The 27,142-nt window shown below is 42.6% G+C and overlaps 1 protein-coding gene across 5 annotated transcripts in view; it reads left to right on the forward strand.

Annotated features, from left to right (window-relative positions):
• The window catches only part of LOC119543028 (myosin VIIA and Rab interacting protein), a 356,134-nt gene that overhangs the window by 310,894 nt on the left and 18,098 nt on the right, over positions 1-27,142 (forward strand). For 4 of the 5 annotated variants that reach the window (XM_037847638.1, XM_037847620.1, XM_037847614.1 and 1 more), the window contains 3 exons: positions 7,453-7,692; positions 12,196-12,258; positions 24,326-24,520. In XM_037847638.1, coding sequence (XP_037703566.1) covers positions 7,453-7,692; positions 12,196-12,258; positions 24,326-24,520 — 498 coding nt within the window. The remainder of the gene's footprint in view (positions 1-7,452; positions 7,693-12,195; positions 12,259-24,325; positions 24,521-27,142) is intronic. The other variant, XM_037847648.1, reaches the window with a different exon arrangement.

The following is a 27,142-nucleotide window of genomic DNA, read 5'->3' on the forward strand; positions in this document are numbered from 1 at the left end:
TTTATCCACAGGCTCCCATCTCCAACTGGTGGAGGGTTGCCCCTACTCAAGATGGGCATTAATTCTATACACAGCTAGGATTGCACGATTAGTGCCTGAGAAATCCCTCAGATGAAGAAGAAAGAGAGCCAGGTTTGAGATGGGAAGTTCTCATTGGGCCAGAAACACCCCATTGCTGCAGGCAAATCATGTGGATCTAGGGGATATGGGCAGGGACATCACCGGGTCTGGTACAGTGGCCGTCTATTGAGCGCAATAGCCCGATCCCTGGCCCCAGGCCCCCATAGAAGTAGTTGAGGATTCAGAGGTCCTCACGTGACAGACTTTGGGCTTCACCTGCCATTGTATTGCCTAGAAAAAGTCCTTTATTTGATCCAAGCTCTCATTTTCTCCACTGTAAAACAGAAGCTCATCAAAAATCTGTCTCGTGAAGTGGTTGTGATCATAGAGTAAAAATACGAAGTTCTATTCAAATGTGAGTCATGATTACCTAGCTCAAGGGGAGACCGTAGTCCAGAGACTTTGCGTGACTCCCTCGTGGTGTATTCACGAGGGCTGTCCACATGATCAGCTTGCAGGTATAAAATGCCACCTCTTTACCACAGTTGGGTGCCTGAATCTTTGCCTGTTTATTCTAAAGTGGCTTGAAAATTGTCTTCTGACTTTGATCTTTGAAAAGTATTAATAGGAAGAAAACACTGGCCAGCAAAAAGGCACTGGGCCCAGCGTTGCCTCTGCCCTGCTGGGAGTGGCCTGGAGCAGGTGGCAGCATCCTCTCTTCCCCGCTAGATGGAGACGGCATCGCGCTTCTGGAGACTTCAAAACCCACACCCTCATGTCTTCCCTTCTGTTTAGTTTACTGCAGCAGCGCTGTTTAAAAATATTTTTTTTAGATGTTTGTTTACTTTTTAATTATATAAGTAAATGAATATAATGTCAAAAATGTTAAAACATTCAGATATAGTCCTCCTTGGCCATAGCACTCATAATGCCTGTCATTTCCCCAAATGACTACAGTTGTGTGAATCCATCCAGATCTGTGTGCATTCATGTACACGTAGTACATTTAAGAATCGGATTCCATAAATATTAGTGTTTTAGCAAAATTGGTATCACTCCCTCCATCTTCTGTTGCCACTTTTTCTTGGCAATATGCCATAGAGATGTCAATGCATGGAGATCTATGCATAGTAACGTTATGGTGAAGTTCATGAGTCAGCTTAGCCAGGTTATGGTGTCCGGTTGTTTGATCAAGAAAGCACTGGCCTTATTGTTACTATGAGGGTATTGTGTGGATTTAAATCACCGATCAGTTGATTGCATCTATGGCTGATTACATCTGCAATCAACTAAGGAGATTGCCTTCAGCAAGGAGAGTCATCTCATCCAATCCATAGAAGGCCTTAAAAGGAGCACTGATGGTTTCAGCAGTCAGAAAGAATTTCCATCTCTATTCCTGCCAGCCAGCTTCTCCTGGGGAATTCATTGAAAATCTTCATCTGAGTTCCCAGCTAGCAGCTTGCCCCATGGAATTTGGACTTGCCCAGTCATGTAAGCTAATTCCTATAATAAATCTCCTAATATTTATATTACATATATTTATATATATGTGTGTGTGTGTATATTCTGTCGATTTTGTTTCCCTAGACAACCCTGATTAATGCAGTACCTGCAAAAGATTATCTAACAATGGGGTGCCAAAGTCAAGAGTGGGGGTGCCCTAGCATGCAGGCAGTAAGAGGGTGCATTATCTCTAGAGAATTTTAAAATAATAAAATCCAACTTTTATCACCTTGCACCATGCATGGACAATTCTAAATAATGTGTCCTCCCACTGGCAGGCTGCTCCCAAGGCCCTGCCTGCACTCCTTGGATCACCACTGTTCATGGTGAGGAGGAAACACCACTCAACAGTTCCCATAATGATGGATATTTAAACACTTATTCATTGTTTTGATATTAAAATAATGCTGCACAGAATATCATTGTGCAAAACTATACAGTGTAAGAAGTGGAATTGCTGAGTTAAGAACTATGAGGATCTTTAATTTTAAAATATATACTTGCCAGCTTCTGGTCAACCAAGATGGTAGCATAAGATGCTCCAGAAATTCTGTTCCCTTGCAGAATCTTTGAACAACTAGCAAAAACTGGTAGGGCCATCTTTCTCAAAACTCTGCAAAACAGTTAAAGAGTTGCAGTAACTGGAAAAGAGATGAATCAAGAAAATGCAACATTAAAAACAGTAACTCCTGGTGCCTGCAGCTGGCGCATCCTCCATCCTCTCCTTAGCACAGTGTGGAACCAGCCTGCACTACCATTGTGGGTCCCTGGCCCTGTTCCAGAGGCAGCAGAGTAGCTACTAAGTGCCTACTTGGGTGCCTGTATGTCAGTGCCACTGCTAACCTACCAGATGACAGCCTGAAAGACTGAACCATAACATTCATCTCTTGCTCACCCTCCAAAAATTGCCCTGCAGGAAGAGATAGCTAAAGCAATGTAAGAAACAATTAAATCAAAGCAGCCTAAGGCAAAGGATTACCTTTAAGACATTCAGTAGAACACCTGGGAGTGGAGAAAGCATATGTCATGGGAAGTAGAGGGGATAAGTGGATTCCTGTAAACAGGGAAATTCCTAAGGCCACAAGCTAGCGCAAGCCCAGGACAAGACACAGACTTAGAAAAGATGGAAAGGACCCCACACTTAACTTTCACCTTAGGCTGAGCTTCCTGATAAAAGGGCTAAACTCTGAAGTATAGCACCAGCCAATGCAATTTGCAAAGACTGTGAAAGGTGGTTTTTTCCTTGGTTTGTTTCTTTTTGTTACCTCCTGGCACTCAAGGAGAATTCTATCATATCACTATCTGGACACAACTTAAGGAATAGACAGTTCAGAGACTAAATCCCAGAGTTAAAACTTTAAAATATTAAAATGTACAATGCACAAAAAAGGTTACAAGACAACAACGAAACAGGAAATGATGGCCCATCCAAAGGAACAAGATAAAAATTCATAAACCATCAATGAAGAAGTCCAGAATCTGGATGCACCAGACAAAAACTTTTTTTAGAAAATGATTTTCAGTATGCTCAAAGAGATAAGGGACAACATGGAGAAAGAACTTAAGGATATCAGGAACATGATGAAGAACAATATGAGAACCTCAAAAGAGATAGAAATTTTTAAAAGGAACCAAACAGAATTGTGAGACTTGAAGACCATAATAGCTGAAATAAATTCCCTAGAGGGTTTCAACAGCAGATTGGAGGTGACAGAAGAAAGAATCAGTGAAGTTGAAGACAAGACAATTGAAATGATTCAGGCTGAGGAATAGAAAGAAAAAAGGTGAACCAAGCCCAGGCGACCTGTGGGACACCATCAAGTATACCAGTATATGCAATATGTGAGTCCCAGGAGAAGAAAGAGAGAAAGAGGCAGAAGGAATAATCAAAGAAATAATGGCAGAAAGCTTCCCATTTAACAAAAACAGGAATATACACATTCAAGATCCCAACAAACCCCAAACAGGATAAACTCAAAGAGAACCACCCCTAGTCATAAAGTAGTGAAACTGTCAAAAGCCAAGAGCAAGGAGAGTATTGAGAGCTGCAAGAGAACAGCAACATATTAGGTACAAGGGAGCCCCACTAATATTAAGTACCAATTTCCATCAGAAACCATGGAGGCAAGAAGGCAGTGGAACAAAATATTTTAAATGCTGAAAGAAAACAATTGCCAACCAAGAATTTCATATCTGGCAACACTGTCTATCAAAATGAGGGAAAGATTAAGACCTTCCACAATTAACAGGAGCTGAGGGAATTCATCATCATTAGACCTGCTCTTTATGCAATGCTAAGAGTAGTTCTTCAGAATGAAAAGAAAAAGCTAGACTGAGGATCAAAGTGGCATAAAGAAATGAAGATCTCCAGTAAAGGTAACCAACCATATGGGTAATTATAAATGCCAGGACTATTGTATTGTATTTTTTAATATGTAACTCCATTTTTTACTTCTTACAGGTTCGGAAATGTAAATGCATAAAAAGTAATGATAAGTCTATGATTTGGGATTTATGATGTATAAAGATACAATTTGTAACAAGTACAACAAAAAAGTGGAGGTGGAGTGGTATAGGAACAGTGTTTGTGTAGGCTATTGAAGTTAAGTTTCAAATCAAATCTGATTGTTGCAGATTTAGGTTATTATGTTTTAGCCCTGTGCTAACTAGGAAGAAAATATCTGAAACAATAGATACAGATAGAAATGAGAAGTTTCACAAAATGGTACACTACCAAAAACAACAACAACAACAACAAATAAATACTGAAGTAGGCATTAATAGAAGAATTGAGGGACAAAATGGTATAAGACTTACAATGACCAAATAGCAAAATGATTGGAGAAAGCTGTGCTTTGTCAGTAGCTACTTTAAATGTAAATAGACTAACCTCTCCAGTCAAAAGGCAGAGATTGGCAGAAAGGATAACAAAGCATGACCAGCTATATGCTGCTTACAAAAGACTCACCTTATATTCAAAGATACAAATAGGTTGAAAGTGAAAGATTGGGAAAAAAATATTCCATGCAAATTTAACTGAAAGAGAGTTGGGGTGGCTATACCACTAGATAAAATAGACTTTAAGTCAAAAACTGTTACAAGGGACAAAAAAAGATACTATATAATGATAAAGGGGACAATATAGCAAAAAAGACACACAATTATAAATATATGTTCATCAAATGACAGAGACCCAAAATATATGAAGCAAATATTGACAGATTTGAAGGGAGAAATTGACATTTCTACATTAATAGTAGGAGATTTATATACACCCCTTTCAATATTCCATGAAGACAGAAGTGCAATAAGGAACTAGAAGACTTGGTGAGGTGTTCCTCTCCCCGCCACACTGTGTACCCGACAGTGTCACACTCACCTTTAACCCCAGTGGCCAGCACATAGCAGATGCTCAATACATGCTTGCTGAATGTGGATGAAACCACAGCTGACTATTTCTTTCAAAGTTATCATGTGATAAAGAAACAGACATGAAATATGAACTAATAGTGCTAAGCTGTCCTCCTCTTTAGAATGAACTACTTTAGCCTTGCAAATTAGTGTTTCATTGTCTGTGTGTCCGAGGAATAATTAGGCCAATGCTAAAAAAAGGAAATCAAAGTTAACATGAATTGACAGGTCAGTGTGTTAAATCTGTTGAGAAGAGATGATAAGGGAGGGTTACCAAGTATGATTTTATAGCCAGTTGCCAGCTTCCTGGCTAATTCAATGCATTACATGACAGCAGCCATAAAAATGTTTGATACATAAAGCCAGATTCCTTAGGCTGACATTTAACCCTCTGCAGTCTGACCCAGTCCTGTCTTTTTCATGCTCTGAGCTTTATTCCTCTAACCATACCAAGCAGTTGCATGCACTCTGGGTCTACCTGGTCTTGCTGCTTCATCAAGAATGTTTGCCATCATCTCTATATATTATGATTTTTCTCATCTTTCAAGTTCCTGTGGAACTTCCCAGCACCTCCCACCCCCAGCCCCCAGCCCCAGTAAAGGAATTCCTTCTTCTCAAGCATGCTTGGGAGCACCAGGCATCTCTCATGAGGCCCTCATCATTGATTCCCTCTCAAGATGAGAGAAAAACAGTAATTTCCATTTTTTTCTGTTATCAATCCCATGACTTTTTTTTTCATTTCTGCATCATCTGTTTTCTTCTAATCACCTTTGTATAGACATCTGCCTTCAGCATTTGTCCACTTCCAAAATGTATCCAGTAAATTTGATGTACAAACATCATAAAGGGTCAAATAATCTGTCACACATCCTTTTAGAAAAACAGGATAGTCCTGGTTCTTGTTACATATATTGCATGATGAAGTAAGTCCTTCCTGTTGAATGACTAAATGGATGAAAATACCATATTTCCTTTTTTGTCCTTAGTAATGTTTGTTCACGCATCAATTCCTGGGTTTGAGAAAATTCATCTAACACACTGTCAGCTGAAGGCTCTTAGTCTGAGATTGCACTTTGTGGAAAATTTCACCATCATTGTTAGAATCTAGAGAACTGCTCTCCTTCTCTTTACATTTATTTTCTGTGAAACATTCCCTGTCAGATTTCTTCTCTTTGCCATTATGAAAAATTTTGAATTCTCAACTGTGTGCAATGAAAGCTAAAAGCAGACTCAAAGTAGTGATGATTTATTTCCACTATTGAATCATTCTTCTAGGCAATTCTATCATTCTTCTGTTTTCTTATTATTTCAATCTCTTTTACCATAGTTAGGAATAATGGATGAATAATGGCGAAGTAATTCCCAGCATGATGAAATAGTAAAATATTTAAAGAGATAGGAAAAATAAAATCACAAAGATTTCATCATGTATCTTAGATTTATAAAAGGTCCAGGGAACCTAGCAAGATAGAATGAGTTTTATTCTATTCTTAAAAATAAGTAAATTTTCTCTTTGTTCTTTGGAAGATCTCTAAGAAAGAATAAAAGCCATGAAATATCAAGTCTTACAAATAGAATGACTTAAAGAGGAAACTCAAAAGCTAAAATTGGGTCCAGTGAACTCTAATGGTGTGCTGAGGGTTACCTTTTAAAATTCCATACACATCTGTACAAATAAAAGTCACAATCTCTATGTCTTCCCAGAGTTCCTTAGGCCTGGTAAAGGCTTTGCTCACTGAAAGAACTTAGGACATATTCACTGACTGGATAGCTGGGAGCAGGAGATATAATTAATAAACTGGAACTGAAATTACTAAGGGACTGTCACATAGAATTCCTTATAAGTGAGCAAGGTCTTTGTATATCTCAAAATCATTGCCCTTTGTCTAGAATACTGTTCTTCCCTCTCGCTCTTTTAGTTGAGTTATTGTTATTCACACCTCAAGTCTCAACTCAAAGTTCATCTCCACAGGGACACATTCTCCAACCCACAGCCTCTCCCATCAAGTGCCCCTTCATGGGCTCCGGGAGCTCCCTGACTTCTCTGCACCAGGCACCATGCTGGTTAGTATGTAAAGTTTCCGCCATGCCAGTTAGCATGCAAAATCACATAATGAGTGTGTGTCTCCTTCCCTGGACCCTTAGTCCACGGGGGCAGAGGCTGACCAGGTTTGCTCAGTATTGCTTGGCAGAGCTGCCCTTAAGATGCTCAGTGAGTATTTTGTGAGTGAAAAAATTGAATGAATTCAAACACTTTTCTGAACACGGATGCTCACCTGCCTGAACCCTTTAACAGACTGCTAAGATGCACATATTTGAATAAGCAAGGGTAAAAATAAAAGCCCCATCTATAGAAAGCATATCAGGTAAGAGAGCAGTTATTTCCTGAACCGTCTGTTCCTTCAGGGATTATTGGGAACCAAATGCAACAGGCCTGTAGCAGAGCAGTCCCATCTCATCATACTGGCTTTCATCTAGGTGTTGGGTGATTTATCAGAGAGCGACATCAGCAGTGAGACTCAGCACCCCAGGACCAGCACAAACATCATGGAGGAGAAACTGAGAAACAAGTTTTACGAGTTAGCAATGAAAATGAGTGAGAAGGAGGCTTCTTCAGGAGAAGATCAGGAGTCTGAGCCCAAGACAGAATCTGAGACCCAGAAGGAAAGTGTGTCCTCTGAAGACAACAGCCAGAGCATGCAGGAAGAGCTGAAGAAGGTAAGGGCTGTGAAACCACCTTCAGACAGTTTGTGTTTCCTCAGCCGGGGTATTGGGGAAAGGTTCTATATTTGTGCAGAGATGTACTGGGTCCCAAAGAGCTCTCTCTAAAATGCCCATCCCTGTACACTTGGGAGTGCCTGAGAGGGCCCTTCTTGATCAGTGTGAGTGGTACAAGCAGGGAAACAGTCCTACAGAAGTTGTCCAAGGCCTCTCGTATCCTACCAAGATCCTTCAAGACTGCCCTTCAGTTTTGAGTATATAGTTTAGTGCCCATAATCTCTCATATTTGTTGATTGCCTCCTATGTACCTGATGTTTTGCATATGTTAGTTAGCTCATTTAATAATAACCCTTTCAAGTAGATGCAACACCTTTTTGCAGATGAGGAAACTGAAGTTGAGTCATGAAGGTACTTGTCGAAAGCCCATAGCTAGTAAGTTTTGGAGCTGGGGCTGGAACACCAGCCTGCTTAGCTTCCAATCACAGGCTCCTTCCCTTACAGAAAACTGCCTCCTATTTATCAGATATGGTTTTGTCTGAGAACATCTAGATTTCTTTGTGCCTGTGACACTCTAAACATGAAAGATTCTGTTTCATCTTTAGAGCGATGATTCTGGTGGAGAAAAATCGCCCAGGTTTTTCTCCCTACTCTGAGAACATGCCGCATACACTGACAAGTTGCTGGTAACACCCACACATGGGAGGATGAGTCCTCTTTGTCTGCTCAGTAGCAGAGCTGGGGTCCTGTGGGGGAGCCCGGCCAACCCAAGAATGACCATAAGTGGCCACAAGCAGGCCCAGAGGGAAGTGGGGACCATCCCCTGGCTGAGCTCCTGACCCTCCAACTCCTCAGACTCTGCTTACACTCACTGCCACCCCACCCTCGTAACCATCAAGTCTTCACCCACGAATCTGCTGGGCGCCCCATCTGTGGACAGCATGCACACCTTTCCCCTGCAGAGTCTGTGGGTTAGAGAGCCAAGCTTGGCCTCCACAGGCAGCCCTCAGCAGCTCCTCACAGGGCAGTGGGCTCCAACCCATTGCTTCATCGATGGTAAAGGGTTCTGACCCTCTCTGTTATTTGAACCAATGCCAAATTTGTCTGCAGGGGCTGAAAGCCAGATGGAAACTGAAGAATATCACGTTATTTCTTACAATGACCCTGCGTCCTTCTGGCTTTGCTGCCTAATGTTGCCCAGGCTCCACATTTCACTCCACACCAGCAGCAATGCCAGGCCGTGCCGAGTCCCACACTTTCCCTCCCACCCACCCGCCCCCATCAGCCTGCAGGCCTCGCCTCCCGGGTGCACAGCCCCAACGTGAACTGTGCTTTCCTGGGTGCAGTGTGAACAGGGAAAGGAAGAGCCACCCGGGGGCAGGGGAAGGGGGAATCCTAGGGACTTGGACAAGCTCCCCCTCCTGTCCCATGGCCTTACTTAGTAGGCAAGAAATTAGGAGATTCACTTTTTTTCAAATCCCCAAGTGTGTCAACTTCTCAATGTTTAAGTCATCCCCCAAGCTACCATGAATCGATGAATTAGATAGTCAACCAGATATCACCCTCTATGCATAACAACCCATATAGCAAACAAAAAAAGATAATATATTTCCTCCATCAGGCATGGGCTACTCTGGTTAAAGGCAAACAGAAATACAAGCTTACACATTAAATATTATTTAGAGATAGAATAGCAGAGAAATAGGATTAGACTGAGTTTGAAACACAGCCATGCAATTTGCAAATTCTGTGGACCTTGGTTAATTTCTTAACTCACTGGCACTGCTTAGAACAAGCCAATGTTGTTTGTTTCCTAGTTCCTATGCCCCATCTCCTACCCAGTCTCCTTGATTCTCCAGGCCCTTCTTGGACCCTCCAGTCCTTTCTCCACTCTGCAGCTTGAGCTGCCTGCAGTCCTAGTATTTGCCCCCAGCATGCCTACCGTCCCATGTCTGTCTTGTTTTTTAATGGATCCCTAGGACCCAGACAGGTCTTCACTGTTGATGGGATCAACACATCTTGGCCTCATCTGTAAGGTGGGGATAATCATCCCACGTTAGAGAGTCGTGAGGATTGAATTATACAATGTAGGGTTTAGCACATAGCAAGAGCCCAGCAAATGTTAATTATCATATTCCTTTTAACAACCTCATGGAAAATAAACTTCACTGTCATGAAATAACATCCGTCTGCTGGCACTGAAGGAACGGCTTAGTGCCAAATTCCAATCAACACTTGCAGTGTCAACCTGTAGCTCTGTAACCACATTTGGCATTTCTTAATGCTATGCAGAGAATAAGTGGGGAAAACACAGCATCAGAATCCCAGGTCTCCAGCTTCAGGATCAGAGTAGCTGTGACTTCCCCTGTGATCCAACCACAATTAGTTTGCATAACACACCCATAAACACACACACAGCATATTTGAAGGGTGGATCTGGGCTAACCTAACTATTCCAGAAGATTTCAATGCTCAGCCCTTATCTCTTTGCCTTGTCAGTGTACACTGGCCCGAAGTCCAGCTCCTTGGGGGCTTTCCTGGCAGCAGGAGTTCCTGGTCCTGAGCAGAAGGCAGGACGGAAGTGCTAGAGAAATAACACTCCCCCCAGAGCAGCCCTCAACCAATGACCAATGGGAAGAGTGTGTCAATACTCCATCTTCTTTGCTCCCTAGGAAGAAGGGGGCGACTCTGAGCATGACCCACGCATTGACTCCCAGAGATCCCTAGCACAGTTAGCTCTAGGCCCCCACAGTGATAAACTTCTTAAAGAGGTGTTCTTTTTTGGCTCCCTTCCCTTCCCTGCTTCACCTCCCCACTCCTCCACAGTTTCCTAAATCACCTCCCAAATAAACTATAGGTGCACAAATCCTTGTCTCACAACCTGCTTCTGGGGGAAAGCAGACTAAGACAGAAACCAAACAGGAGAAAATGTGAAGTCCCCAATTCACAAACACTCACTTCGGTATTGTAAATGGCAGTGAGGACATTCGAGTGCCCAACTGGCTGCTAATTGCTCTTCTTTGACCAGAGGAGCCTTGCCTTGTACAGAGAGAGAGCTTTATCCAGACTCCATGTGTCTCTCCTGCCCCCACCACTGTCCCTACTTCCTGGGAGCAAAGGAGAGGACTGTGCATGTTTCCATGGCAATAGTGTCATCAGTGGCAATTTGGCGCCCTTATTATGATGTTTCATCTAGGAACTGGGACTTCAGGGCCCTGTCCAGCAACAGTAGAGTCATTTTAGAAACTAATTTTCTTGATTGGAGTCGGCCGTTTGCTATGGGCAGACTTGTCCCTCCAGTTGGCTTAGATGTCTTGCTTTGGCTGGGTGTTGAGGACCCAGTGATGAATCAGGGTGGTCATTGCCATCGCCATCTGAATTTCAGCTAACTAATGAACAAACTTATAGAGCTTGGGACTAGCCCAAAAACCTCTTGTGAGCTGGTTTTCCAAAGGGTCATGGTTTTTCTTTAAGTTACTGTGTGGTTTCCATCAAACCTCAGCTCTCCAAGCTGTTTGGCCGTCAGAGCCCAGAAATGAGCACTTGCTTTTTGACCACCTGGTGGCCATACCAGTGGTTCTGGAAGAAAGTCTTGGTCCACATAGTTCCAAGAACCACTTTGCCTGTGGGGATGCAGGTGCTGCACTCCTGAAAGAACTTGTAGCCTGGAGTCTGGAGACTACATTCAGGGGCTGCATCTCTAAGAAATCCTCCCAATTTTTCCAGGTCTGGAGCAATGCTCCCCAAGGTCTCTTCTGGCTCCGAAATTCTGTGATTCTAGATATGTAATGGATTAAATAGGTTGTTGTTTCCTAAGTATCATTTATAACATTGTTTCTAGTGTGAAAGATTCCTCCATGTCACACTTTTGGAACATGAGTATTTGTTGAAGACTCAAGTTAATAAATTCCTGGATTATAGCCAAGTTAGAAAGTCCAGTGCCCTGAAAGCATTTTTATTAAATGGTTTTTTGTTTACCAATTATCACAAGTAACTGAGTCATTGGGCTTTATTTTCACAAAGGAGTCACAGACAGTGACTATTTAAAGTTTCATAGAATTACCCAGGATAATAAATGCCTTTGTATCCAAACAAGAAAGCAACTTTTGTATCTTCTAATGGCCACTACCTGTTTACAAGAGTCAAGCTACATGGAAGCACAGTTCCAATCAGTGGTCTAGGAGACAGATATATTAAGTTGTGTTTTTCAAGTTTAATGTGCTTGTGAAACATTTTTTGTTGGTATCATGGTGTGAACATAAAAGAGAGTTCATGTGTGTCTCACCCCCCTAAAATCCCTCACCATTCACAGGAGGATACAATATGCTTCATCCCCGGTAGCATTTTATTCCAGAAAAGTGTCTGCATCTTCACTTGGTGCTTCAGCAATTATAGTGTTAGATACCAATGTGTATCTTTAAAGCTACACTGATCTCAGTAGGTCTTATGCCTCTTTAGGAATTAACACTTCTTTTCTAACTTTCTGTTTAACTGCTGGCCTAGGAAAAAAGAGAAGCTTTAGCTGTCCACTTAGAGCTACAGCTCTTATCCACAGTGCTTGAACAGGTGAGGCTTCATTTCACTCATGTTGTCATTGTCATTACTCGTTCCTACAGCTCATGTCCTGTGTGTGTGTGTGTGTGTGTGTGTGTGTGTGTTAGGGAAGGACCTGCCTGGATGAGAAAATAAGAGTTCCATGTCCTCTCCTGGATCACTGGGGCTTCAGCCGAACATCTTCCTCTCTAGACAAAAGCTGAGCTGAGGGTTCGAAAGAGACCACCCAGAATTCCAATGCAAAGATTCCCTAAGGGCTCTGTTAAAATGCAGGTATTATCTGAGAGACCATTATTAAGGGAAAACAGATGTTGTCTCAGTCACAGCAGTAGGATGGGACACAGGACAGATGTGGTTTAGTGAGAAAAAGGCAGAGTGCTCTGGAAGGTTGTGAGTAGAAGGGCCTAGAAAAGGAGGCCCCACAGAAGCCCTCAAGAGGGGGAGACAGGATCATGGAAAATGCCAGGAGAGAGAGGGCAGGAAGATACTGGGGCTGAAGCACGGCACATTAAACAGGATTGAGCCCTTGGAGAACATTTCTGGATAGAGAGAATATAAAAACACATGGAGGAAGGAGAAGAAGGAGGGAGGAAGGAACTATATGCCAAAATCCTAAATAAAGTACTTGCAACCTGAATTTTGCAATATTAAGAGAATCACATGCCATAACTAATAGGTTTTATTCTGAGAATTCAAAACGAAGTTAATAACGGGAAACTCCACTGTTATAATAAATCATTTAGTCAGTACTGTTTTTTAAAAGCACATGATAATCTCAGCCATTGCCAGAATGGCCCTTGGAAACATTCAACACATATTCCATTTTAAAAAATAGAAAGGAAAAAAACGCTCAGTGGACAAGGAAAAGAAAGATAATTCTGTAACATGAAGAATATCCATCTCAGAATATCCATTTTACCACAGTGAAACCCTAGAATGTTTTTTTTCCTAATAATTCATTTGAATATCAAAAACATCATGGACACCATAATATTTTTCTATTAATTAAAAAAACTATGACAAAGAGTTATGAATTTGGGAAAGCTTCTGTATAAATGTGTATTTCGTTCATCAAAATAACATGCACATACATCTGAAAAATAATAAACACTTGGCTTTAAGATTTAAGTGAGACAGGGAGTCCTGCATGTTTGGGACCTCTCCAACCAAGTGTCTTCTGGGCTGAGACCTAAAGGACAAGAAGGGAAAAGTCAGGCAGAGATCTAAAGGAAGGCCTTTCCCGTGCAAGGCTCTAAGGTAGAAATGACTTTGGGAAGTTCAAGGACGAGATCAAGAGCCAGGGTAGCTGCAGCAACATGGCTGATGGGGAGAGGGGTGGGTGGGGTGAGGACTAGGGGCCAGAGCTGGCAGGAACTTGTGAGCCTTGAAGGAAGTTTTGGTTTGTGCTCTGGGTGAAATGGGAAAGTTTAAGCAGAAAAGTTAACAAGGAGGACTTCACATATATCAAGATCGCCCTGGTTGCCATGTACCACCTCCTTCCCGAGGGAACTTGGTCAGTGATTTCATATCTCACTGGGCTTCTTCAGGGTCAAGCACATGCCCTAAAGTGTACTGGCCAGCAGTGGGAAAGTGTTTCCAATTGATAGCAGGAAGTTTATTCTGAGGAGCAGCCAGTATAAAAAAGCATGATCACCTCCTTTGCCAGGAAAGGAACTCCTGCCTGCTCTACACCTACCAGGGCAGACTTTGGTCAAAGGTAGTGGCCCCCAGGAGTCCCCTCCTCTGTCACCCTCGGGCTGGTGGCATGCACCAAACAGCAGTGGACTCTACCAAGGAGGGGTATGAAAATGACCTTAAGGAAGCATATACAGATCATTTGGTTTAATTCTGAAACAACTGCAGACGGTAACATTTTTTTAAATTCATTTCTTTAATCACCATTTCAAAAATAAAATAAAATTTTCTTTCATAAATGGCCTTGGCCATCAAGATCTGGATGATTTAAGAACCCAAAACCTTCCTAGAGGTCAGTTCTCCTCTAACTTCTGTTATGTTTAATTGATTCCGTTTATTACATATACTAATTTATTAAGTCCATGCTCCAATTTCTTTCCACAGTTCTATGTCACCCTCTTTCATTGATTCACTCCTCATGGGCATGAGTCTGTTCGTGAAGAATATACTTTGACAGGTTTTAGAGGCATTGCCAGAGTGCCTTATGTTTCATGAGAACTGAATCATGTCTGCATTGAATTTTTCGAGCAGATCTCTGTCAGCTATTTAGGAGGACATATGGAGTTTCTTTTCTTACCTTTGAAAAGGAGGAATACATAAAATCAGGGCATTTGGATGAATTTTCTTGTTTGTTCTAGGAGTTTGATGGAAAGCATTTCATGAAGCCAAGACAGCATTTGTAATATGAGGACAGAAAACTAAAGAGCGGACTTTGAAGTCTGGTTTACACTTGAAGCAGATAGAGTGCAATCCTTTTGGCTCTGATTTGCCTTGGCTGCTCAACCTAGGTAGGCTTTGTGAGTCTCAGATGGGAGCTCATCACTCAGTAGTTCTCACAGCTCTGTGATTGTGACTTAGTCTATGGTGTGCCAAATAGATGAGCTTTTCCTGGTCAGTGGCAGGTTGGTGGAGGCTGCAGCATGACGTAGGTTCCCTGTGGAGGTGGCCAGCAGTCCTTGGAATTCCTTAGCTTGTAGATGCTTCACTCCAATATGTGCCTCTGTTGTCACATGGCATTCTCCCTGTGTGTCTCTGTATCTGTCTTTTCTTCTTATAAGGACACCAGCATTGAGGTGGGGCCTACCCTAACCCAGTGTAACCTCATCTTAACTTAACTAATTACATCTGCAAAGACCCTGTTTCCAAACAAGGTCACATTCTGTGGTTCCGGGTAGACGTGGATTTTGGGGGGACATTATTCAACCCAGTACCAAAGTCTGTGGGCTCGACTCCCAGCTCTGCATCTTTTTTACTGAGCCACAGTTGCTTCCTCTCTGAAGACTGAATTAAAATAGCAGCTATGTAGAGTTGTCGTGAGTGTTAAGTGAAATAATGAGAAAGCTAGAATCATACCTGACTCAGATGAACCCACATTAACTATGAATTCACCTTCTTCTTTCTCCTTCTCTTTCCCCCTGGAAGAGTCTCTCAGGAACAACACTGGGCATGGGGAGAAGGTCACCCATATTTATTTCATGCAGCTTGAACTGCTGAAAGGCCTTTCCACACTTCCTGTAATTCTTGCATGAGAGCCACTCCCTTGTGGGAACATGGCTTTAGAAAGCCCCTAATAAAGTTACCTCTGTTACTTGGGATGCCCACTGTCCTGTATTAGCACCCTAAGGTGCACTCAGTTATCACAGGGCTGAAAGGAGGCTGAAGGCCCCACATTTCACCAATTTCTCATTTTTACTAAAGCCAACTATAAAGACTGTATTCTCCCCCCATCCCCTGCCCAAGAAACTTGACTTTGAAAATAATGAATTTAAAATCAAATCTAATCAAATAACTTGGAGATTATTCCATTTGGGCATCTTGCATTCACTCAGTCTCTTGGGTTGTGGGAGAAGCAGCTTTGAAATACTATCTTTTTCCAAATGAGCCCTTCTTTCCCTCCTGGAGTTTAAATCTCCTTCAGTGGTATCAGTACCTTTCAGATCAGCCAGCTGGAAAGCACAGCAATACCTTGCCTTCTCCCCCTTCTTCCCTCAACAGCCACAGCATTCCCTCAGTTCTCTTTCCAGAATATTGTACCCTGCACTTTTATCCCCACTGCAGCTGCTCCACCTCAGGCCTTTATGACCTTTATTTTGAGCTGCAGTCATCGTTTCCTACACTTTCTCTATGCCTCTGATTTTCCCAGCTCTAAATCTGTTCCTCCTCTGGCAGCCAGAATTAGCTTTCTAAAGCACAGTTCTGCTCATGCTGGCCTGTTAAGAGCCTGGGCTTTAAAATCAGGCAGGCCTGGATGCAAATCCCCACTCCATCAGGTCAAATCGTGCCACTTCTCTAAGCCCCATTTCCTCATCTGTGAAGTGGAGTGATCATAGTGCCTGCATCATAGAGTGGTTGAGGGTTAAATGAGGCAGTGCAAATAAAGTGTTTATCCCTGAGTCTGGCACATAGTAAGTGCTCAGTTAATGACAACTGTTGATAGGAGCAACAAGAACTTGCAGTGGCACCTTATTAGCAGTTGTATAGAACCCAGACTCCTGGCTTGACTTTTAGGGTGCTAGAAGACCCAACCCCTACCTCCCTTTTCCCATTTGTCTCCCACTTCACGCCCCTGGCTGCAGTACCATTAATTATACACTCCATGGCTTCACATCTCCAACACCAGTCTCCTTGCATCCTTCAGCCTGAATTACACTTTTTGCATCTTCTGTGTTCCCAACATCCTCATGCTTTGAGACTGTCTTTGTTTGCCACACATGGGTTGGCTAAGCAACAGGAAGTTACAGTCTCATGGTTTTGGAGGACTAGAAGTCCAAAATCAAGGTCTCAACAGGCTACACTGTCCCTCAGAGTCTCTAGTGTTCTGGTGCTGGTTTGCCACAACCCTTGGGGTTCCTCGGCATTCATGTCTGCCTCCATCACAGGATGATTTCCTTTGGTCTTCTCCTTTGGCTTTCTCTGACTGACTGCATCCAAATTTCCTCTCTCTATATAAGGCCTCCAGTAATATAGATTAAGGCCCACCCTGATTCAATTTGGCCTTATCTACACAGGATCTTTGAGAGATTCTATTCAGAAATTCACATCTTAACTAATAATAACATCTTCAGAGGCCCTATTTACAAATGGATTCACACATGCAAGATTGCAGATTAAGACTTGAACATGTCTTTGTGGGGTACATGATTCAGTCCCTAACAAGGAGTTACTAATCCCAAAGTCACGTGCTTAGTGGAACCTGATTGTCCCCTCTGCAGGGTAGGGCTTGTCTTCTGCTACCTGCTACTGGCCTTCCTGCCCTTCTCTCTAGGTGGTAGCTCTCTGAGGACAGGAACCTACCTGGCTTACTCATCTCAGTGTCCCCCGCAGGGTCCTGGCATAGAGCAGACACTTCCCAAAGGCTTGAATCAGATTAGTAATGATGAGAAACGGTCGATGATGTTTGAGGGCCTGGCCTAGTTTGTTCTGTTTCTGAACTAGGTAATGAGTATCTTGTTTTTGTTGTGTTTCAGGATGCATGGTTCAGTCTGCTCCCAGTAAAGGGGAAAGGCATGTTTCTTTGTCTCTTGTTACTCTCATTAAAACTGGGAAACAAAGAACAGCAAAGTTGAACTTTTTTTTTTTTTTTTTTTTTTTTGGTAAAGTCAGTAAAAAGCGTTCTTTAAAATACCAAGTAGGCAAGGAAAGATGTTTGAAGAGCCCTGAACATAATGAGAGGTATCTAAGCCACCTGGCCCACCTAGAGCCAGGAAATAGCCTGCAGGTTAAGAGGGAGGGTTTTGGTGGGTGACTGAATGCCCAGGACCCAAACACTCCTACATGCTCATGAATGGTCCTCTTATAGCGGCCCACTCAGAGCCCTCATTGATGTCTGGGGCCATCACAGCACCCAAATGCTGGACCACCCCAGACCACTGCTGCCCAGATCCAATGTAAGAACCAGGCTTCCAGATCAACAAACCCAGGGATGCTTTATGATTTGCATGGGCTCAGGCACTTTTGCCATCATTGGCTCCTTCTTTCATAAAAAACATTAAAAATCGTATTTTACAACTGTGTTGGTATAAAGATGAATATGTCAACATTATATTCATTTTTTTCCTTCTGGTTTCGAAAGAAACGAAAACATTTCCATGGGCCCCTAAATGTATGGTGGGCCCTAGTCACTATGCCTACTGTAACTAATGGGCAAGGGGACCGTTTGCAAAGACCCTGCTGAAATGGCAACCCCTCACGACTACCACTCCCCATTTCACAGATTTCCCCCACAGACCCCAAAGCATACTGCTTGCTTCGGTATCTCACAAATGCCCTAGTGTCGATGCCCCTTCTGCTTCTACCTGTTTGCTTTTTTGCTCCTGTTATGGGTACTAGAACAGTCACCATGGTTGAGCTAGAAAATTCCTTGTCTCCTTCTTCTGCCATAGATAGCTGTACTAATCACTTAATCCTCAAAGCTTCCTTTCCCACCTTACATCAAATCACATAAACAGATATCTAGAACCTCTGGCAGAGCCCCTCTTCATTATACACAACCAGAAACAGAATCTCAGTTTTGGGCCAGCTGAGATGGACAGACACACGAAGTGCAAGGGTAGAGTTGGAACTGGAATCAGCCATCTTTGATTCCAAAGTCGTCTCTTTCAAGTGTCTATTTGGAACATGCTCAAACTGCTCACATGTTCACAAGCTTGAAGTATTCTGGTAAGGAGCATTTCCATTGATTCTAGCTCAAAATAAGTTTGCATTTCTTTGTCCAACATAAAGCTTTGAAGTAAATGATGATGCTGCAAAAATCTCAGGGGAGTTTGCAAGGATTGCTGATAAGCAGGTATATCTAGTATTTAGGATTGGAAACATTAGGATTTTAGAATTCCATAGGCTCAGAAACTCTTCTCCTCTGGTGACACCTTGCATTCCACATGTCTTTGGGAAACAGTTTATAAGGAGTGGTAAATTAAGTAAGAATTTCTGTTTGTAGGAACATGTTGTATACGAAGAGAAAGTGCAAGGAACAGAATAGAAAGCTTGCTAAGGCTAAAGTTTACGGATAGTGAGACAAAAAGAAAATAAGCCTTGCCCTACAGTCCCTAGAAAGAAAATAAATGATACAGCTGGGATTTAAGACACGGTTCTTGATGTAATTGTTTCCTTTCTTGAGTCGGTTGAAATGGCCATGGTGGCTGGGCCTCAACCTTAGAACAGTAAGATCGGCATTGGTCCTATTACCAGTTATGAGTCAAGCAGCAAGTATGAGTCTTAAGATTGAAGCTTGTTTCATTACCTCATTAATGAGTGATTGACCAAACTCTGCCTTTGACTGAAAGGAGTCAGAGCATCTGAGCTTTCTGTCTTTGTGTGGTATGTGGTTCTATTGTAGGCTTTCAACAGTGGAATGATTCCTATCACATTCTGTACCCTGAATCATAGACCATCTGTTTTGGCCCTGGTGGTTGTGTTGTTGGCATTATGGATTTGATGTTCCACTTGGGGTTGTGACACAGGCTAACCTCTAAAAGTGGACCCTTAGGCTGTCAAAGGTGACCATCGGTCATCAGAAAACTGGATGGGAGAGTGTGGGTGTATCGGAACAAACACATCCCATGGTGGACCAACAACTCAAAGTATGTGTCGACCTGCTCAACAAAATATTGACACACACTTGGCATTTTTAAAGGAAGTCATGCATGTATCCAGCACTTAATAAATTGTTATTTAATTTGTATTCCTTTGATCACTAGAAGGTTGACTTGTGTATTATTCAGGGTTCAGTGGAGAAACAGAACCGACAGGATATGTAAATGTTAAGAGATTTATTATAGGAATTGGCTCATGCAGCTGTGGAAATGGGCAAGTTCAGATTCCATAAGGCAGGTCACAAGTTGGGAACTCCAGTGAGAGTTTCAATGAATTCCCCAGGAGAAGCTGGCTGACTGATATAAAGATAGAAATTCTTTTTTCTGACTGCTGAAATCATCAGTTCTTCCTTTAAGGTCTTCAAATGATTGAATGAGACTTCTCTCATTGCTGAAGGCAGTCTCCTTTGTTGTTGTAGACATAATCAGCCATAGATGCAATCAACTGACTAATAATTTCCGTACATAACACACCCTCACAGAATCAGTCAGGACAGTGCTTACTTTGACCAAACAACTGAACACCATAACCTAACCAAGTTGACATGTGAACTTAACCATCACAACTTGTTGCATGGATTCACTGTCCATTTTCATTCCATCATCTGTATATTTGAGGCCAACCTTCTTATTCTGCATTTGCCTCCTATTCTGTCAGTTGATTTTCTCCACACTTTCACCATTGTGTTATTTGCTACCACGAAAATGTCACATTTGGTACATCTTATAATTAATATCAGAAGGAATGTCAGCTACTCTGATGGAGTGCTCCCTGGGCTCTCAAATCACACTTTGTGACGTTCGGCTCTTCTCTCTGGAGCTGTCAACAATAGAAGCAGAAAGGATTCTATAGCTTTTCATTTCTCCTACACGCAGGGCTCCCTGCCAGCCACCTGTGAATCCACACCGGCTTTTAATCTGAACAAAACCCTATCCAGTTCTAAATATAGTTTTATTTAACATAGTTGTAGACAGTTCTGTCTACTTATAAATCTAGCCTGGGCAGGGAATGAGACATTTACACAACAAGTCAGTGCTAGCCCTGTAACAAATCATCTAATCTCTCTTTTTGGGGGCCAGTGAGTAAAGTAATGAATCAGGAGGTTGAGTGCCCTATTCAGTGTCATACAGATAATTAAATCCCAGTTATCTTAACTTCCAACACATGCAGTGTCCATTCCCACCCACACGTCCAAGCAAACAGCCACTCCTGTATAACAGACAAGAAACACTTGATTCCCTACTGGTGGGACATTGCTTGTGAATTCCAGATTGTACTTCCCAGTGGAGAGCAAAACTGGGACACCAGCCAACCAGAGATTTTGTCCAGTTTTCATTTAATTTTTCTCTCAGTCACTTCCCCCAGCTAGAAGCTAGTTTCCCTCCTGAAGGGGTTCCAGGTCTTCCACCACAGACCTTCCAGGTGACACTGTGATGCTCCCCTCAGGCCAGCTTCTGGACTCCTCACTGACTTACTGGTAAATGCAAATGCCTTCATGGGCCAGGAAAGGTTGTCAGCATGTCAAGTGGCTCCAGCAGGGCCAAAGGCGGGCCTGGAGGGCAGGGATTTCATTCATCTTGTCTACTGCTTTATCCCAACACCAATCCCCACCTGGCCCACCATAGGGCCTCAATATAATATGTTGAATAAAAGGCAGGGTCTGGGAAGTGCATATCTCACAGAAGGCACTGTGGTCAAAAAAGCATGCCTGCAGACAGTATTTGGCTTCCAACTTGCAACTCCTGTGATTGAATAAACAAGGTGTTTAGGGATGGAGTAGAACAATGACTTCCAAGCGACAGTGGTGCACAACTTATTCCATTATTAAACATGCTCAGCTGGAGTCAGAATGAGATAACTGTTTGTGTTTCAGCACCTCTTAAGCCGTTCTCTTTAATGACCTTGGCCCATTAATGACCCTGGACTGACAGGAGATTAGTGTAATGTTTCACACTTTCTGGTCTAACTTTCTTTTTTCTGAAACCCTTAGTCACATTTGTTTCTTTCCAAAAGACATGCAAAGGCACCACTTATAGCAAATAAGGGCCAAATACATGCTTTATTGATACTAGAAGGGTGAAAAATATGCTTGCATATATACAAAATTGCCTTTTCTAAAATGGATTTAAGCAAACAGTGGCAGCTAGTTCATGCCAGAGTAATTTGGAGTCCAATTCATGCCCCAAATCTGCCATGCCAACTTACAGGGTCCTGGATAACAGAGGAAGAGCCTTCCCATTCTGAGGAATCTGTGCCACTTTCCCTCTGTCCAAGTCCCCTGACACTTGAAACAAAATTCTTTTGGTATGCAGCAAAGACCCTTGAAGCACAAAGGAACATGACTGTTTTTCTATCCCACCCCTGTTGTGGACCAGACAGGCTAGGAAGGAGCCCTGTGAGCACGTGTCCCAACTCTAGGATGGGTTGACAGGTAAGAGACCACATGTGCCTCACAGCGTAGAAGCCTGGAGCCAGCTTCTCGACTATGAACTCAGCCACTAACTCATCCTTTAATCCCCTCTTCCCTTCTAATTCTCCAGTGAGGTGGGATGCTATCGAAAAACCTCCTCTAGTAAGACAAAAACTGCAGTAGAATCCCCTCGGAAGAACAAACTTGCAAAATCAAGCCATGGCCATCATTAATATTTGGGCCACAAGTAACAGAAAATCTGACCAACAATGGCTTCAATAAATAGGGATTTATTTTTCTCATGTAACAGGTTGTTCAGAGGCAGACAGTGACTCACAGAGGTTCTGCTGATCCAGTGCTGCTGGGACCCAGACTCTTTCAATCTTTCTGTTCCACCTTACTCCGTGTCTTGGCATTCATCCTTACTCTTGTTGGCTCACAGTTGCACATGTATATTCAAGTCAGAAGGAAGTGGGGGAGGAGTGGCATCAGCTATACCAGTTTCCCTGATTTACAAAACAAAACTTTTGTAGAAATCCCCACAGTATTTTTCCCCTTCAGGCTCACTGGTCAGAAGTGTGTGACATGGCTACCCCTAGCTGCAAGGGAGGCTGGGAAATGGAGTATTTATCTGTTCAACCCCTATGGTAGAGGAAACAAGGGAGAAGGGACTTGAGAAAAGGTTTGTGTGAGCTAACACACAGTGTCTGCCAAAAGACTACAAAGAAACTCTTTCCATACACTTCATTGCACGGGTGATAAATTAGAGTTCCCGAAATGGGAAGTAACTAGACCACAACCCCACGACTAGATGAAGTTAGAGTCCAGATCTCCTAACTCCCAGTCCAGAAAGCTATCCACTGGGCCATATAGCATGGACAGTTTGACTGAAGATATGTTGGGGAAATACAATATTATCTGGTAAATAAGGTGATAGATATAAAACTGTCAGTGGTGGGCAGAAGATGTAATAGCTTCCACTTCAGTGCTCCCCCATCCCTCCCTCTGCCCCCCACAAGAATCTGAAATTATTCATTGTGAGTCTTGGAATTTAGGTCAGGTCCAGTCAGGCCTCATCCAAGTTCCCTTCTCCTGAGTAGAGTTTTGTTTTGTTTTGTTTTTTAATTTTTTTATTAGAGAAGTTGTGAGTTTACAGAACAATCATACATAAAATAAAGGATTCCTATACACCACCCCACCACCAATACCTGCATTGGCATGGAAAATTTGTCACAATTGATGATAGCATGTTTTTTTAATTCTATTTTTTAACAGTAGTTACATTTGTTACAATTGAGGAAAGATTTATTAAAGTAGTACTATAACTATTGCCCATAATTTACATAAGGGTAATTTTCCCCATATTCCCAACCTATTATTTTTTTATGCATGTCTTTATTTTATTACTCATCTACCCGTACACTGGATATAGAGTGTTAGTTGCATGGTTTTTGCAATCACATGGTTACATGATAAAAGGTATATAGTTATACAGTCATTATCAAAGATCAAGGCTACTGGATTACAGTTTAACAATTTCAGATGTTTCCTTCTGGCTATTCTGATACACTAGAAACTAAAATGAAATATCTGTATAAGGAGTAGGTAGTCATAATCATTTGTTAAAACCTAATTTCGTATTTATACCTCCTCCCTCTCATTTGATCATTCTCTCAATCTTCAGTGATATCTGGGCAATGACCATTTTAGCTTCTTTGTGCTGGAAGTGGGTGTCGACCTTATGGGGTAGAGGAATGAAATTGGTTGATGTTCTTAGAGAGACTGGTACCTCTGGGTTTCAGGGCTTATCTGGCAGAAGAACAATCTGGAGGCCTTAAGTTTCTGAAAAAATTACACTTATTAAGTAATACATTTATAGAGTCTTAGAGCCCAGAGTATTCTTTAGGGTGTTCAGGAATACTGTTGGTTGGGGCTTGGCATACTCTGGCAATCTGCAATATCTGGCTGAAGCTTGCATAAGAGTAACCTCCAGAATGACCTCTTAACTCTATCTGAAATCTCTTAACCACTGAAACTTTATTTTGTTTATTTCTTTTTCCCCTTTTGGTCAAGAAGGCTTTCTCAATCCCACAATGCCAGGACCAGTCTCATCCCTGGGCGTCATGTCCCACCTTGCCAGGGAGACTTACACTCCTGGAAGCCATGTCCCATGTAGGGGGAAGGGTAGTGAGTTTATTTGCAGTGTTGGCTTAGAGACTGAGTAGAGTTTTTATCTTCTCATTTCTTCAGCATAGTGGCACACATGTGTATTGTGATGGACTCAGTCCATAAAGGCAAGTACCATGATAACGAGGAAATTTCCATGTCATCGTTAATGTGTTGTTCTTGTCTTTTGTCCCCTTCTGTTATTGGACCAAACAGAAGTTTTCTGCTGTTTCTCTCTGCAACATCTCCACAAAAGTCCTGAAAGTCATCAATGCCACAGAGGAATTGATAGCAGAGACTACAGGACCCTTGGAGTTCTCATCAGTCCCTCCTGACAGAGAGAAGGGGACGTTTCCTCTTGGGACGGACCAAATGAGACTGGATGAGCAGCTGACTTCCCTGGAGGAAAACGTAAGAGGGTGTGGACATACCCTGTCTAGGACGAACATATGCAAAGAAGCTGATGACATTGTATCTCATCACATGAGACAATAGGACACACACACACACACAGAAATGCTTTACCTCTGATGTTCAGGATCTCTGTTCTCTAAATGTGTCTATAATACAATTCTTTCAGGGTTGGTGGTCCTTAGACAGCCCTAATCTTGGGCACACAAAATTGGAAACATTAAAGTAAAGATATGGTTCACCAGGAAAGGAATGTATTTTTTACAACGTGTGCCATCAAAAAACTTACAGCTAGGCTCCCGTATGAATATATCCAGATTTAAATGGCAATGGTCAGTTCTCATGGCACACCCAACAAAACAAAACAAAACATTCTCCAAGGAGAATGTTGAAAAATGCAATGACCTTGTTCAGAGTTTTTGTTTTATGAAATCCTTTTGTTTGCACATTATGTTTCTTTTCTTGGGTTCATTAACAGTTTCAGTTCTAAACACATCCACTTACCCACTCATTCAAGATGTCAGAAACCCCAGCAGGGACACATGGCTGGAGAGGCCAGATGTTGCAGTTGACTCCCCCCCTGCCCGGCACCCTCTCCGCTGCCTCTCCTGCTCCCAGAGAGTTAACTGCCTTCCCTTCCTTCCCTCCTCCTGGCTTCCCCTACCCCCAGCTTTTCAATTTCATCTCAGAAGGAGCTCGGTAAATATTCCTGGGGCTTTGAATTCTGTAGGTTTTTGAGCCAGAAAAGAGAAGGCTCTTTTCTTCATCTCTTTAATTTCCCAGATCACAGAGCCAAGGGCACCTTGCTCGATTCTGCCCTTTCCAGGATGGAATTCAGAGGGGCAGCGGGAGAAGGGCCGGGTTGGTTCTAAACTGGTCTCTGGATGCAGTGGATTTAATTAAATTGTGGCTTCTTTTGGTCTGTGCTATAAAGAGCTCTCCCTCATTCCTCAGCTGCCTCTCAGCAAAACTTATTCTTGCCTTCGGAAACACTGGCTACCATAGCATAGACCAAGACAATGAGATAAAGGAGAACAATTGATTGAGAATGTTCCCTTTTAAAAATACTTCTGAAGGTTGCAGAGCTTTGTAAGATAAAGATAAATGTCATATTCATATGTTGAATCTCTTATCTTCATAAACTGCCCTGTTAATCTACTTAATTAGGGGATTGTCCTCCTTTTCAAGGCTGTCCACTCCCCACAGCAAAGGAGAGGAGATGGCACTAGAATTTTAGAATCCCCTTTGTCTCTCAGCTTTGGCACTTCTCACCCATAGCCTGGTATTAGCAGCATGAAATCAGCTCGTGTCTCCCCTAAAGAAAGGATGCCCCTGAGGAGGCTGGAGTCTGGATGAGGGCCAGTCAGCAGGACCTGTAATCATGGCCAACTGGAACCCTGATGCCCTGGCAGGAGGAAAGCAAGAGAAGAAATAGTCTAGCTTTCTTCTTCTCCTGCCTTTCTCCTGCTGCAGGTGTCTCTAGCCCAGCCAGCCAGGGAGCCCTGGTGTTGAAGTTCCTACAGGTGGCCGCACATGGAACAGAACAGGACAGAGGGGTGGAAAATGGATCTGGGTATGGACAAAGAATAACTAGCATCCCCCCTCTCAGACCTGAGGCATGAGTAGTAGGGAGGCCACTGTGTGGAGTTATGCAGGGTTGTGAGTGGGAGGGACAGGTTGGCTCCTTCTCTCTCCCCAGCCCCATCTGAGGGACCCCCTCATTCTCATCTTTGCTAATTGACAGAGAAAGCATGCTGCACTCCCTAATCCCCACTCCCCAGAGACAGTGGAGGGACAGTCCCAACTTCCTTTTAGCCCTGCTCCATAATCCTCAGCAACATCAAAGGCTTTGCCCAAATGATATACACTTGCAGCAGCAGACACCGTGGATCGGCCCACAGGGAGCCCCACTCTGCCACCAACTTCAGGACCTGGCAGAAGATATTTGTCCTCCTTCTCCAGGCTCTTCTACAACCCCACAGCACAAGAGAGAAGTGACAGTAGAACTTGTGGATATGGTCATGGTTATTTAGGTGGCCTCTCTGCCCTCAGAGAGAAAGAAAAGAAATACTATCAGTTATTGTCTAACCTTAGTTCCCTAAAGCACATTTCATGGAACCCAAGTCCAACGAGACACTCTAAAGTCAAATAAATTTGGAAAATCTGCATATGCTCTCTAGGAAAATTGAGATACATATTAGCACATTAAAGGCTCTGAGTAGTCCCACAGTAATGTGCTTAATACTATTTATCTTAGTGTGTATGATCACAAAGTATTTATTTAACGAAACACCTATTCTCATCCCTCAAACCTCTTTGAGAAAGGTTTGTTGAAATAGAGGCCAGTTGCTGCGGACTAGTGTTTGGAGAAGACAGATTATTCAGACATGGTAACCATGAGTCCTTCCAAGAGTGGACTCACGAAGCAAGCAATTCCAGGTTAATATTTTCAAATGAGTTATCTTTTAAGGCTGGAATAACATTTTCATTAAATAGCATATTAACGTTTGCTATTTCCACCCAGCAACAGAGCCAATGCCATGACCATCTATGACCACAAGAACTCTTGTAACTATAAGCTAAAGTTTGATATGTAAAATATCATAACAGTCCAACTGAGAT

The sequence above is a fragment of the Choloepus didactylus genome, chromosome 1, assembly GCF_015220235.1.
Source record: "Choloepus didactylus isolate mChoDid1 chromosome 1, mChoDid1.pri, whole genome shotgun sequence".
NCBI classification, from domain to species: domain Eukaryota; kingdom Metazoa; phylum Chordata; class Mammalia; order Pilosa; family Megalonychidae; genus Choloepus; species Choloepus didactylus.